The 13,312-nt window shown below is 39.7% G+C and overlaps 1 protein-coding gene across 1 annotated transcript in view; it reads right to left on the bottom strand.

The window, feature by feature from the left end:
• The window catches only part of DNAH8 (dynein axonemal heavy chain 8), a 577,606-nt gene that overhangs the window by 65,332 nt on the left and 498,962 nt on the right, over positions 1-13,312 (bottom strand). The window contains exons 74-77 of the mRNA XM_073338555.1: positions 12,384-12,539; positions 9,167-9,322; positions 5,501-5,683; positions 4,905-5,010 (exon numbers count right to left, since the gene is read on the bottom strand). Coding sequence (XP_073194656.1) covers positions 4,905-5,010; positions 5,501-5,683; positions 9,167-9,322; positions 12,384-12,539 — 601 coding nt within the window. The remainder of the gene's footprint in view (positions 1-4,904; positions 5,011-5,500; positions 5,684-9,166; positions 9,323-12,383; positions 12,540-13,312) is intronic.

Below are 13,312 nucleotides of genomic sequence, written 5' to 3'. Positions count from 1 at the left end.
GCAGCTGCCAGAACCATGGCCTGGATCGGAGGAGCCTTCCCCAGGGTAAGGGTGACAATAACCTCATATGCCGGGGTCTCCGCTCCTCCGAGGCCTTTTACGACAGTGGCTCGGCCCTGGGTCTGCGTGGAGTGCAAGATGGTGACTTCCGCACCCGTATATATCAATGCCAGAACGTGTTGGATTCCGTTCCAGGCAGAGCTCCAGTGCACTGGGTTCCCCGCCTCCATGACAGCAACACTTGGAGTCCCCGTTGCGGGTGTGTCACTTACCTTCATTAAAGCCAATAACTCACTGCTTTGCTGCATGTAGGCCTCGTTCTTTCAGAGCACTCCTGATAGGCCTGCGGCCTAGCACGGAACAGTCACTTTCATGAAAAGTTGCACAGAGCTTACCCCAGAGCTTCAGTGTTGGACCAACAACATGCAAGTTCCCCAAAATATGAAGAAGCATGTGGCCATCATCCTACCAGATCTTGCAGTTCATCAACAGAAAGGGGTATTCCTCCACATAAGCCCTAGAAATTTATCACCCTAGCAAGTTCACTAACATTAATGTGCGTAGTCTGGAAAGGTCAATAATGCTGGGATTTGGGGAAATTCACTTATGCATCTGAGGAAGTGAGCTGTAGCTCACGAAAGCTCATGCTCTAATAAATTGGTTAGTCTCTAAGGTGCCACAAGTCCTCCTTTTCTTTTTGCGAATACAGACTAACACGGCTGTTACTCTGAAACTTATGTTTTATGTAATGAAAAATGGAACTTTTGCTCCCAAACCACTATGGACATTACTGGGGTGGTTCCAGCTGTTGTTCTGGGAGGCCAAGCTTACCCTCTGCTTCTCTGACTTATGAAGCCTTTTATGGGACACTTGTATAAGAGAAAGGAGCTGTTCAACTATACCTGGAGTAGCAGCATAACGACTACAGAGCATGCATTTGGAAGAATAGAAGGAAGGTGGAATCTCATGACAAGGCTGAAGACCCCTGAGAGATACCTGTCTTGTGTTAAAGGTGCTTGTTGTAGTAATATCTACCAGACATGGTGATGTGCAGCCAGTGCCCAGAAGAAAGTTTCTAAATCCACCTCAGTAGATGCTAATGTGACAGATTATTTTAATGTAGCACTTAATACTTACTGGATGAGGTTCTCTCTGCAGTACTGTCAACCTGGCTCGCCAGCTAGGTCTCTAGTGGTGTCTGCAGTTGAGTCTCTGACTGGCTGTAAGGAGCGTTGAAGAGATTGTAGCTGTCCAGGGGAATATCCTCCTGGCTGGGATCCATGGTTGCCTGTGTGGTTTCCAAAGGTGACTGCTTCATTGTGGACCAAACTGTCCAACATTTACCAGCAGTTTGTTGTGGCCTCTTGGGTAAAAATCTGTTCTATTCTATTCTAGTTCTTATATTGCACTTATCATTGTAGTAGCTGAATGCCTTCCACTGGTGCAGTGAGCAATGTGGCATGCACACACACACACACACACAAAACTATCTATGTATACTAGAGAAGGCAGGGAAAAAGAAATGGCTCCTGAGAAAGTTCTCATCTCCTGAACAGACAAGGTTTAACCTTATCGTAGAAAGTTCCATTGTGTCAGAGAAATGAAGTTGTCAACCAGAATGTTCATCCCAGAGCTTAAGGCAATCTTTTATATAACCTGGGCTCAGGCCATGCAGCACCTTGAAGATAAGACCCAAGACCTTGAATTTGATTCAATATTCTGCGGAAGCATTTCACAGTATATAAGTGTACTAGGAGCATTACAGAGGTATGATTTTGTAATTCTGCCCTAGCTCCTTGTCTTTGATGCATCCTGGGAATACTCCGCCTATATTTGCTCTGCTAAACACCTGTAGCTCTTTGTATTCCAGTGACTATTGGAAAGACTGAACTCGGTCCTTATCTGTCTCCAGAGGTCACAGCAGGATCTCCTAATATAAGCACACACAAGCATGATGGCTATAATGGGCTTTGGGGTCTGTGAACTTGTCACAAGCTGGATTTGCAAAGAGATGCACTTAGGTGAGTGCTGGTATTTAAAGAGTGGGGACATCCAGTCAAGTGGACCCCAAGCAGTAGAGAGTGCACAGGTAACCTAATAGACCAATCAAAATGAGAAGCAATCACAGAAGCATAGAAATGTAAGGGTGGAATGGACTTCAAGAGCTCCTGTGCTGAGGCAGGATCAACCTGTTCTTAAAAACGTCCAATGAGAGGACTCCACAATCTCCTTTGGTAACCTATTCAGTACTTACCTATCTTTATAGCTACAATATTTTTCTGAGTATCTAATCTAAATCTCCATTGCTGCAGACTAAACCAACTACTTCTTGTCCTACCTTCATTGGACACGGAGCACAATTGATCATTGTCCTCTATAACAGCTCTTAACATATCTGAAGATTGTTATCAGGTCCCTCCTCAGTCTTCTTTTCTCAAAACTAAACATGCCTAGTTTATTTAAACCTTGCCTCATAAGTCAGCTTTTCTAAGCCCTTTATAATTTTGTTGCTCTCCTTTGCACACTCTCTCTCTCTCCAATTTGTCCACATCTTTCTTAAAGTGTGATGCCCAGGCTTGGACATAGTATTCCTGCTGAGGTTTTACCAGTAATGAGTACAGTAGATCAATTATCTCCCACATCTTACAAACATTCCTGTTAATACATTCTAGAATGATATCAGCCTTTTCCACAACTGCATCACATTGTTGGTTCATATTTAATTTGTGATTCAATATAACTCACAACTCCTGTTCAGTATTACTACTGCCCTGCCAGTTATTCCAGTTATATGTATTTATGCATTTGATTTTTTTCTTCCTAGGTGTAGTACTTTGTACTAGTCTTTACTGAATTTCATCTGATTGATTTCAGACCAATTCTCCAATTTATCAAGGTCCTTTTGAATTCTAATCCTGTCTTCTAAAGATCTTGCAACCCACCCACCTTGATGTCATCTGCCAATTTTATAAGTATAGTCTCCACTGTTATCCAAGCCACCAATGAAAGTATTGTAGGGACAGACCCTACATATGTCTTCCCAGTTTGATAGTGAATCACTGATAACTATTCTCAGAGTAGGTTCTTCAAGAAGTTGTGCACCCATCTTACAGTAATTTCATTTAGACCATATTTTCCTATTTTGTTTATGACAATGTAACGTGAGATTGTGTCAAAAGCCTTACCAAAAATCAAAATATATTATGTTTACTGCTCTCCTTCTATTCATTAGGCAGTAACTATCAAAGCAAGTTATGTTGGCTTGGCCTGATTTGTTCTTGGCAAACCCATTTTGGACATAAGTTACCACTCTATCCTCTTGATGCTTACGAACTGATTCTTCAATAATTTGTTCCAGGATCTTTCCAAGTATTGAAGTTAGGCTGACTGGTCTGTAATTCCCCAGGTCCTCAAAGCAGTGTGGAAGGGCAGTAGAAGGATTACCTGCAGTGCCACAGCTGTTAGGAAATGGTGATGTACCTATATGAAGTTTTCAGTACTATGTCTCATTTAGAACTAGAATCAACTTGCTTCCATGAAGATTAATTATAGTGGGATAAGACACAAGATAATGCAAAATATCATTTGTGTTTGGATGCAAGGCAGTTTATGCAAATAATAATCTGAAGATATACTTAAAAAATCCTTTCCCCTATAGACAAGGGCTCAATGTCCTTTTCTCTTTGTTCTCTTTTTCAGATATCAGGAGAGTGGGACATGCTGCTGGCAACTCCCAGGAGAGTCAATCCACTAAGATACATGTGCATAGTGAGTCTAAAAAATGATTTTGGCTTTTATATCCAACCAGGACAGGTATTTTAAAGAAATTTTAAAAAGCTGCTCCATAATCCTGTGTTTTTATTGCACAATGGACTGGTATAAATGTGCCTAGTTGCACTAACTCCAGAGCTACACCAGTTTCAGCAGCTGAGTACCTAGCTGAAGTAGTTTTGTCTCTCTTCCTGCTATAACTGCACTGTAGGTGTTAAACCCCCACTTCTCCAGCAATGTAAAGGGACCTTAAAAGGCATGCAAGTGATTATACCCCATTTAAGATGCCTTTAGATTACGAGAGCAATATAAAGTGACTTCTTCCTTCAATAGAGGCAGTGACATACTAGCTAAACAGTTTTTTCCTTTATGGAAGAGCTATCTTCCCTCAAAAGAGACACCTATAATAAGCACCACACACACTCCTGATGTTCCTACCAAGTCACCACTAAGACTTAATTGTATTCTTCATCTACATACAATACTGAAGCACAACAGATAAGGAGTCAGGGTTCTGATATGGTGATCCTCATTTAGCTGTAACACTCCTTCAGACTTAAAGAGAACAGGTCCTGCAATAGGACAAAAAGGGAAACTAGTCCCCATGTATGGTACACAGAGCCAAAAGAGTTTCCACAGCCTCATTAATTTATTTGGGTGAGGAGGATCTCCCTGGAGTGGAGATACAGATGTTCCAGGGCCTCTGGGGCAGGATTCAACACCGAAACTATTCCACAGCATCAACACCAGCTTCAATGGCAGATCTTTGGATTTCTCCTTCTCTGACCTCCCTCATATTCCCTTTCACCAAACCATACCTCTATGAAACTTTACTCTGTGCAAGATGGTAAAGATCCCCTGTGTGACTTCACCAGATCCGGCTTCTCCCCAGTGGAACTATACCAGTTCATGCCCATACATATATAGACAAGCATGTCTAGAGGGTTCATATCAAATGCTAGACTAGTCACCTTCTTCCACTTTCCTTAGATGAGCTTTTGATAAAAGGTAAGTGTGGTTTAATATACTCCTTCTTGCTTTGTTTATGGTTCACATAAAGGCCCTTCCATATTGACACTGATTAGTTTTACTTTCCCCACAAAAATCCCTGTTTTTATTCATTAATATATAACCTTTAGTTGCGCTTAGTTTATAGAGAAGATTGTCTTCCAATTCTTTCATCTTCCGCTTATTAAAAGTTACATCTTCCATGAGTTTAATTCGCTCTCCCTCCAACTCCTAGTGTCAGAAATCAAGAAAATGATACAACTGTTTATTGACTATACCACTGCATCATATTTAAAAAGCACTTGTCCATACTGCAGCATACTAGAGCTTATATTTTATTTCAGTTATTTTATATTTTCCCCATTTAAATAAATGTTATTTCTATAACGTTTTTTATTTCTTTGTTTGAGTAGCATGCTTTTCCTGTGTTTATCCAGATTCAATTATCTTAATAAATGCCAAATTGCAGTATACAATTTCTAATGCTGATACTAGCACATTGACAGGCCTCTTTTCCACAAGTTCTCACTCTTAAGAGAAAATTCACAACTGTGTATTTCTGTTTAGAAGTTTCCTTTCTGAAACTTACTAAAACATTAAAAAAGATTGACAGTTTGCCCTTCTCTACTTGCATTTTTCATCCCATATATTAAAGTTAGCTAAACAAGTACCACTATTGCACAATTAGTATTGCAGTTCTTTGTTCATCTTGCTAGCTTACCTGTTTCTCAGTAAGAATTACTCTTTTCAGTAATTGATTCTCAAGTCCCTTCATTGTAACAGTGAAATCAATAACTGATGTTTTAGCATTGATCTCAGGTGTGAAAGCAGGATTGGGTAGTTTTGTAGTAATATACAGTTTAAATGTAGTCATCACCTCTACCTCCTTATCACCAACTTTCACCTGAAGAAAAAGTTCACAAGTGTCAAGTGACAGCAGATGAGTTTGATTTTAACCAGTAAAGCTAATTGACTGACTGTGTACAAACCATGGAAACATTTACATCATTGAAATAACAAAGATTGCAATTAGTATATTTTAGAGTAGTAGCCATGTTAGTCTATATCAGCAAAAACAACAAGGACTACTTGTGGCACCTTAGAGACTAACAAATGTATTTAGGCATAAGCTTTCGTGGGGTAAAACCCACTTCATCAGATGCATGGAGCGGAACATGCAGTAGGAAGATATATATACACAGTACGTGAAAAGATGGGAGTTGCCTTACCAGTGGGTGGTCAGTTCTAATGAGACAATTCAATTAAAGTGGGCTATTATCAACAGGAGGAAAATCACTTTTGGAGTGCTAATCAGGATGGCCCATTTCAAACAGTTGACAAGAAGGTGTGAGTAACAGTAGGGGAAAATTAGTCTGGGGAAATTAGTTTTTAGTTTTTGTAGTGACCCTTGCACTCCCAGTCTTTATTCAGGCCTAATTTGATGGTGTCCAGTTTGCAAATTAATTCCAGTTCTGCAGTTTCTCATTGGAGTCTGTTTTTGAAGGGTTTTTTTTTTTTTTTGAAGAATTGCCACTTTAAGTCTGTTGTTGAGTGTCCAGGGAGGTTGAAGTGTTCTCCCCCTGGTTTTTGAATGTTATAATTCTTGATGACTGATTTGTGTCCATTTATTCTTTTGCATAGAGACTGTCAGGTTTGGCCAATGTACATGGCAGAGGGGCATTGCTGGCACATGATGGCATATATCACATTGGTAGATGTGCAGGTGAACGAGCCTCTAATAGTGTGGCTGACGTGGTTAGGTCCTATGATGGTGTCCCTTGAATAGATATGTGGACACAGTTGGCAGCAGGGCTTGTTGTAGGGATAGGTTCCTGGGTTAGTGTTTTTGTTGTGTGGTAGTTGCTGGTGAGTATTTGCTTCAGGTTGGGGGGCTGTCTGTAAGTGAGGACTGGCCTGTCACCCAAGGTCCGTGAGAGTGAGGGATCGTCCTTCAGGATAGGTCATAGATCCTTGATGATGCGCTAGAGAGGTTTTAGTTGGGGGCTGAAGGTGATGGCTAGTGGCGTTCTGTTATTTTCTTTGTTGGGCCTGTCCTGTAATAGGTGACTTCTGGGTACCCTTCTGGTTCTGTCAATCTGTTTCTTCACTTCACCAGGTGGGTACTGTAGTTTTAAGAACGCTTGATAGAGATCCTGTAGGTGTTTGTCTCTGTCTGAGGGATCGGAGCAAATGCGGTTGTATCTTAGAGCTTGGCTGTAGACAACGGATCATGTGATGTGTTCTGGATGAAAGCTGGAGGCATGTATAGAGGTCAGTAGGTTTCTGGTGTAGGATGGTGTTTATGTGACCACAGCTTATTTGCACTGTAATGTCCAGGAAGTGGATCTCTTGTGTGGACTGGTCCAGGCTGAGGTTGATGGTGGGGTAGAAACTGTTGAAATCCGGGTGGAATTCCTCAAGGGCTTCTTTCCCATGGGTCCAGATGATGAAGATGTCATCAATGTAGCGCAAGTAGAGTATGGGCATTAGGGGACGAGAGCTGAGGAAGCGTTGTTCTAAGTCATTTCCAAAATTCCCTAAAAACTGCATGTGTGTGTACAAGTGCAAGGAAGTTTAAGCAGTGGGTATGAGCTCCCTTGTCATGCACACATAGGCTTACCTGGGCTACTTCAAAAACACTAACCCTGGGGAGAGTGGGTTAGTGAGGAGGTATCTCCACCTCACCACTATTGCCTACCCTGCTCTGGCAACTCAATCAAAATAGCAGCAAAGAATGTTTAAACAGTTTTATAGGAGACAATTCTCATTACCACCAATAATTTGGACTACAGCCTCTGTCAAGTAGTCTTTAGCTTCCAACGTAATTATACATACTTACATTGAAAATTAATAAAGATAAAAATACCCCAAAGACAAATTGTTTTGGTCATTTAAGATTAAACAGGATACAATTATTTTAGTTGGGGATTCTTCCATTTTTTCTCCTTTTATAGTTTATAAAGGTAATTTTCTTGGTCTAGAGAAAGTCGCAGTGGTGGGGAGAACTGCAGAGGAAAAATGGTAGCTATAATGTATGCTAGAACAAAGTAGATGGACACTTCCCTCATTTCCATTAGGAAATCAAAATGGTCTCTCTGTGCTGTTATATAACTAAATTAAGGGGAAAAGAACTGCACGAGTCATTTGAGCACAAGAATAAAAAGACACAAGAGGAGGACAGATATTTCTTATTACTAGTAAAGCACACTCCAAAAAGTTAAAGGTCATGCATCGTTATGATCACCCCACTGATGAAGATAGTTAGATGTCATTTCTTCTGAAGCCTGTTGTCATAAATATAGAGGAAAGAATAGCATAAAATCCCTCCTTGGCAGCTGTACTGAAGGACCAATGAGGAAACAAGATACTTTCAAATCTGGGGGTGGGAGAAGGATTTGTTTGTTGTTCTCTTTGTTTGTTCCCTCTCTGGACAGGGAGAAGCCAGGCAGGTACAACATTTCCTGAAAATATACCTGCAATATTCCATCTAAAATTACAGAAATTGTAAGTAGGGCAAGGAAATGAGTTAGGTTATCTTTTGTTTTAGCTGTGAATTTTCCTATGCTACAGAGGTAGTTTTATTCCTGTTTTTGTAACTGTGAAGCTGAGCCAGAGGGGAATCCTCTGAGTTTTAAATCTTTTTATTTACTCCGTAAAGTTACCTTCCATCCTGATTTTGCAGGTGTGATCCTTTTATTTTTTTCCTTATAAATAAAGTTATTCTTTTAAGAGCCTGATTGGGTTCAGTGTCCTGAAGACAAAGGGTCTGGTCTGTGCCCCCGTTGCTAAGGCAATTGGTTGGTATATTGTTCTCAAGTCTCCCCAGGAAAGGGCGTGAAGAGGCTTGGGGGGATAGGGATTCCAAGTGACCCTTTCCTGAATTTTTGTGTAAATTATTTGGTGGTGGCAGCAATACCATCCAAGGACAAGGAAAGGAATTTGTGCCTTGGGGAAGTTTTAACCTAAGCTGGTAGAATATAAGTTTAGGGGGTCTTTCATGTGGGTCCCAGAGTTCAGAGTGGGGAGGAACCCTGACACCTGTTAATTCTATTCTTAGTGGAGGCTAGTTGGGCATCACTTAAAAATCAATAGAAAGCACACCCATTCAATAGGATTAATGCAACTCACTGCTGACTTGGAAGCCTCAGGAGTGACCTCTAATTAAACTCAGATTCCTCATACACCATCATGTTACTTTGCTACTAGATCAACATGTCATCTCAAACATCACATTTTATTATTTAAGTTTGCTGTTTTTAATGAATTTTTATTACCCCATAGAAAATAAAATATGTTCCATTTAGTAAAGCTTTAGAAAGCTAAATAAAGAACTATATTATTCAACACAAAATAAACACTATTATAATTCTTCTGTTAGGTAACTAACCTTGAAAGAGGTTCCTGATTTAATGAAATTCTTTTCTAATATATTATCCAGTGCTGGATCCAACTCTTCACTTATATCCTCAATCACTAGTGATCTTCCCAATGAAAGGCTGTCCTCTAAGTGCGTGCGGAAATACTTGTGGTTCAAAGTTGTCACCTTTGAAAGGAAACAGTTCATTATTATAAATACAGAATTATGTGTTCAAAGTTCTTTTCGAAAACCACAGGATTTACTAGCAAAATTGCTTTGCTTGCTTTTGCATTTAAAAGACAGCAACATGTTCATTTGGCTTAGTGTAGCAATCAGTCTTCTTGTGGTAAAAATATTTTGTCATGTATACAGTGAAATGTATTAATACAACTTTGAATTAATGAAGATGATTCAAGAGATTGGTTGTAATGGGATATGGAGCTTTTCACTACTAGGTTTCAGAGTAACAGCAGTGTTAGTCTGTATTCGCAAAAAGAAAAGGAGTACTTGTGGCACCTTAGAGACTAACCAATTTATTTGAGCATCAGCTTTCGTGAGCTACAGCTCACTTCATCAGATGCATGCTGTGGAAAGTACAGAAGATCTTTTTATACACACAAACCATGAAAAAATGGGTGTTAACCTTCTGTAGTGGTATTCTCTCCCCCCACCCCACTCTCCTACTGGTAATAGCTTATCTAAAGTGATCACTCTCCTTACAATGTGTATGATAATCAAGGTGGGCCATTTCCAGCACAAATCCAGGGTTTAACAAGAACGTCTGAGGGGGGAGGGTAGGAAAAAACAAGGGGAAATAGGTTACCTTGCATAAGGACTTAGCCACTCCCAGTCTCTATTAAAGCCTAAGTTAACAGAATCCAATTTGCAAATGAATTCCAATTCAACAGTCTCTCGCTGGAGTCTGGTTTTGAAGTTTTTCTGTTGTAATATCGCAACATAGCTATTCAGGGGACACCATCACAGGGCCTAATAACATCAGCCACACTATCAGAGGCTCGTTCACCTGCACATCCACCACTGTGATATATGCCATCATGTGCCAGCAATGCCCCTTTGCCATGTACATTGGTCAAACTGGACAGTCTCTACGTAAAAGAATAAATGGACACAAATCAGATGTCAAGAATTATAACATTCATAAACCAGTCAGAGAACACTTCAATTTCTCTGGTCACGCGATTACAGACATGAAAGTTGCGATATTACAACAGAAAAACTTCAAAACCAGACTCCACCGAGAGACTGTTGAATTGGAATTCATTTGCAAATTGGATACTATTAACTTAGGCTTGAATAGAGACTGGGAGTGGCTAAGTCATTATGCAAGGTAACCTATTTCCCCTTGTTTTTTCCTACCCCTCTCCGCCCCCCAACGTTCTTGTTAAACCCTGGATTTGTGCTGGAAATGGCTCACCTTGATCATCATACACATTGTAAGGAGAGTGATCACTTTAGATATGCTATTACCAGCAGGAGAGTGGGGTGGGGGGAGAGAAAACCTTTTGTAGTGGTAAACACCCATTTTTTCATGCTTTGTGTGTATAAAAAGATCTTCTGTACTTTCCATAGCATGCATCCGATGAAGTGAGCTGTAGCTCACGAAAGCTTAGCTCAAATAAATTTGTTAGTCTCTAAGGTGCCACAAGTACTCCTTTTCTTTTCACTACTAGGTCACCAATATAAGTCTGATGCAGATAATTGAAGAATTAAGTTGTTACCATGTTTCACCCAACCATTTGTTTGTTTTCAACTCTGCTACAGCGTCACTATTCTGTGCCCCCTTACTAGGTTCTCTGCTTTAGCCCTTAAGTGTGGCAACAATAAGGAAACTCAATAAACTGTAAGAGTTGGCAACACTAGCTTAAGCCTTTTAAAAACACTGGCTTCCCTACCCAAGCTACTTCAGCTTACTTTGCTTAGCTATTGTTTCATATTAAGCTTTGATATCATTGTGATCAACATTACTTTTCATGTTTTTTGATAAACTGACATCTTAGCTTGAGGACTTACATTTTAATAACTTTGGGCTACCTAGGTCCTTGGCCTGTGTGCCTGGTCCTCATCACCTTGACCTCAACTTACTCCAACCACATCAGCTCTAATTATGAGTTCCTTCTCTGGCTCCAAATCTCTTTCTGCATCAGTTTTAAACATTTTGTCTACACTTTCAAGGCTCTGCACAATTCTACCTCTGCCCATATCTCTTCAAAGGCTGCCTACCTTGCTTCTGTTCAGACTCTATCCTCTGCCAATACTGCTTCTCTCACACTCCTTTGTTACCCCTTTCACCATGCTGCCCCCTCAACATAGAATTACCTCTCTGATCTTGTATACCATACTAACTCCTTATTAAAAAAACCCAAAAGGGTTTATTTAAAAAAAGGAATCAACATGGTGTTGGTAGTGTGCTTTCCCAGTAATCCTGTAAATTAATCTGTGTATCCCTTTCTCTCTCCCCTTTTCTGTTATTAGTTTTTTCCCCCATTACTCTGTCTATATTTGTCTGCATAATGTCTAGCATAGTACTATTTAAATAAAATCAACAAACTAAAAATCATGCACTTCTTTCTCTTTTGATTGTTTTCCTTTCAGAGATATTCTGAAAAGAGTAAAGAGACCAAAAATATGTCCAGATAGGTATATTTGAAAGAAGGAAGCTTACCCATCATTGTTCTGTAAAGATGTGCATCCTTATAGACTACTACTCTCCCTCCCTCCTACCCAGACAGCTAAGACTTCTGTGATTTGCTCTTTTTACTTTCTCTTTAATTTCCGGATTCTTCTGCAATTATTTCCAACTCCTGTTTTAAAATGAACCAGCTTAACTAAATACTTACTGTAAGCAGCCTGGACACATCAGCAGGAGCAGCATGTACCAGAACTTTGAGCACAGGGAGCACCCACTGGGGCTTTGTGAAATAAAGGGTGGGAATCTACCAGAATAGATATTTTTGTGGGCAACTAATCTTTTACCTAGTAAACAGGGAGATATTCAGTCTGTATATTTAGAAGCTTAGTTATTTTATCCTGCATTGACTGTGTTAGTATTTATTCAATATTCTATATTGTAGTTCTCAGAAGCCCCATCAGAAATTGACTGTTCTATGTTATGTACATACGAACATATGTGGAGATACACATCCTGCCCCAAAGAGCTTACAGTTTAAGATGACAAGGGTAGAGGGAGAATGATACAATTATATTTATTTAAAACTTTATTACTTACTTGTAATTCGTTACCCTTTTCTTTCTGTTTAATCCAGGTTTTTCCTTGAGTTTGTGGGTCTATCAAAAGTGGGTATCTGGTTGCCTTAGTAACAATTATACCATTCTGAATTGAGAGTTCATCTCCTGGCAGCCCTTGCAGATTCCATTCACTAATCTGGGTAAAGGAAAATAATCAACATAACGTAATTAATTCTGAAACTTTGGGCCAAATGTACAAATATGGGGATAATGGGTTAGCCTAGAGATATCATATAGTGCTGACAAAAATATTTCAATGTGCAAACCAGCATCAGCTGGTTGGGAAACTTTGCACTTTAACTACCATTTTTCACATTTTATTATGCTCTTTAAATGTAAAAAAATTGGGTTTTCAAGGCACAATGGACATGACATTTTCACAGGGAATCCTTTGCATCCATTCTTTGAGGATCTCACGTGATATTGCTTTATCTGTGGCCAACAGTAATGGACATGGGTCACTTTGAAGCCCAACAGTAATGGATTCCCAACATGGGCAGAGACAATCACACTACTATAAACAATAATTTCTCCTCTACCCTAAGGACTGGGCTCTTACACAGTTTTTCTCCCCAAACACCTTTTTAGCTAATTTTTAAACTGTATTTTTCTGCAACAAGATTACAAACCGAATTAAGTGAAAATAATTTATAATTAGAAAAACATTATACAAATTTGACTTGCACAAACTGACTACAACTATGCAACCTCTTTCTTATGAAATTATGTTTGCACCTGTAATGAAAATTCTAGTATAATAGAACCTCAGAGTTACGAACACCAAAGTTACGAACTGACCAGTCAACTGCACACCTCATTTGGAACCAGAAATACACAATCAAGCAGCAGCAGAGACAAAACAAACAAACAAAAAACCAAATACAGTAAACTACGGTGTTAAATGTAAAC

The sequence above is a fragment of the Lepidochelys kempii genome, chromosome 3 (assembly GCF_965140265.1).
Source record: "Lepidochelys kempii isolate rLepKem1 chromosome 3, rLepKem1.hap2, whole genome shotgun sequence".
Lineage (NCBI taxonomy): Eukaryota > Metazoa > Chordata > Testudines > Cheloniidae > Lepidochelys > Lepidochelys kempii.
This window is presented reverse-complemented; position numbering and strand designations above follow the sequence as displayed.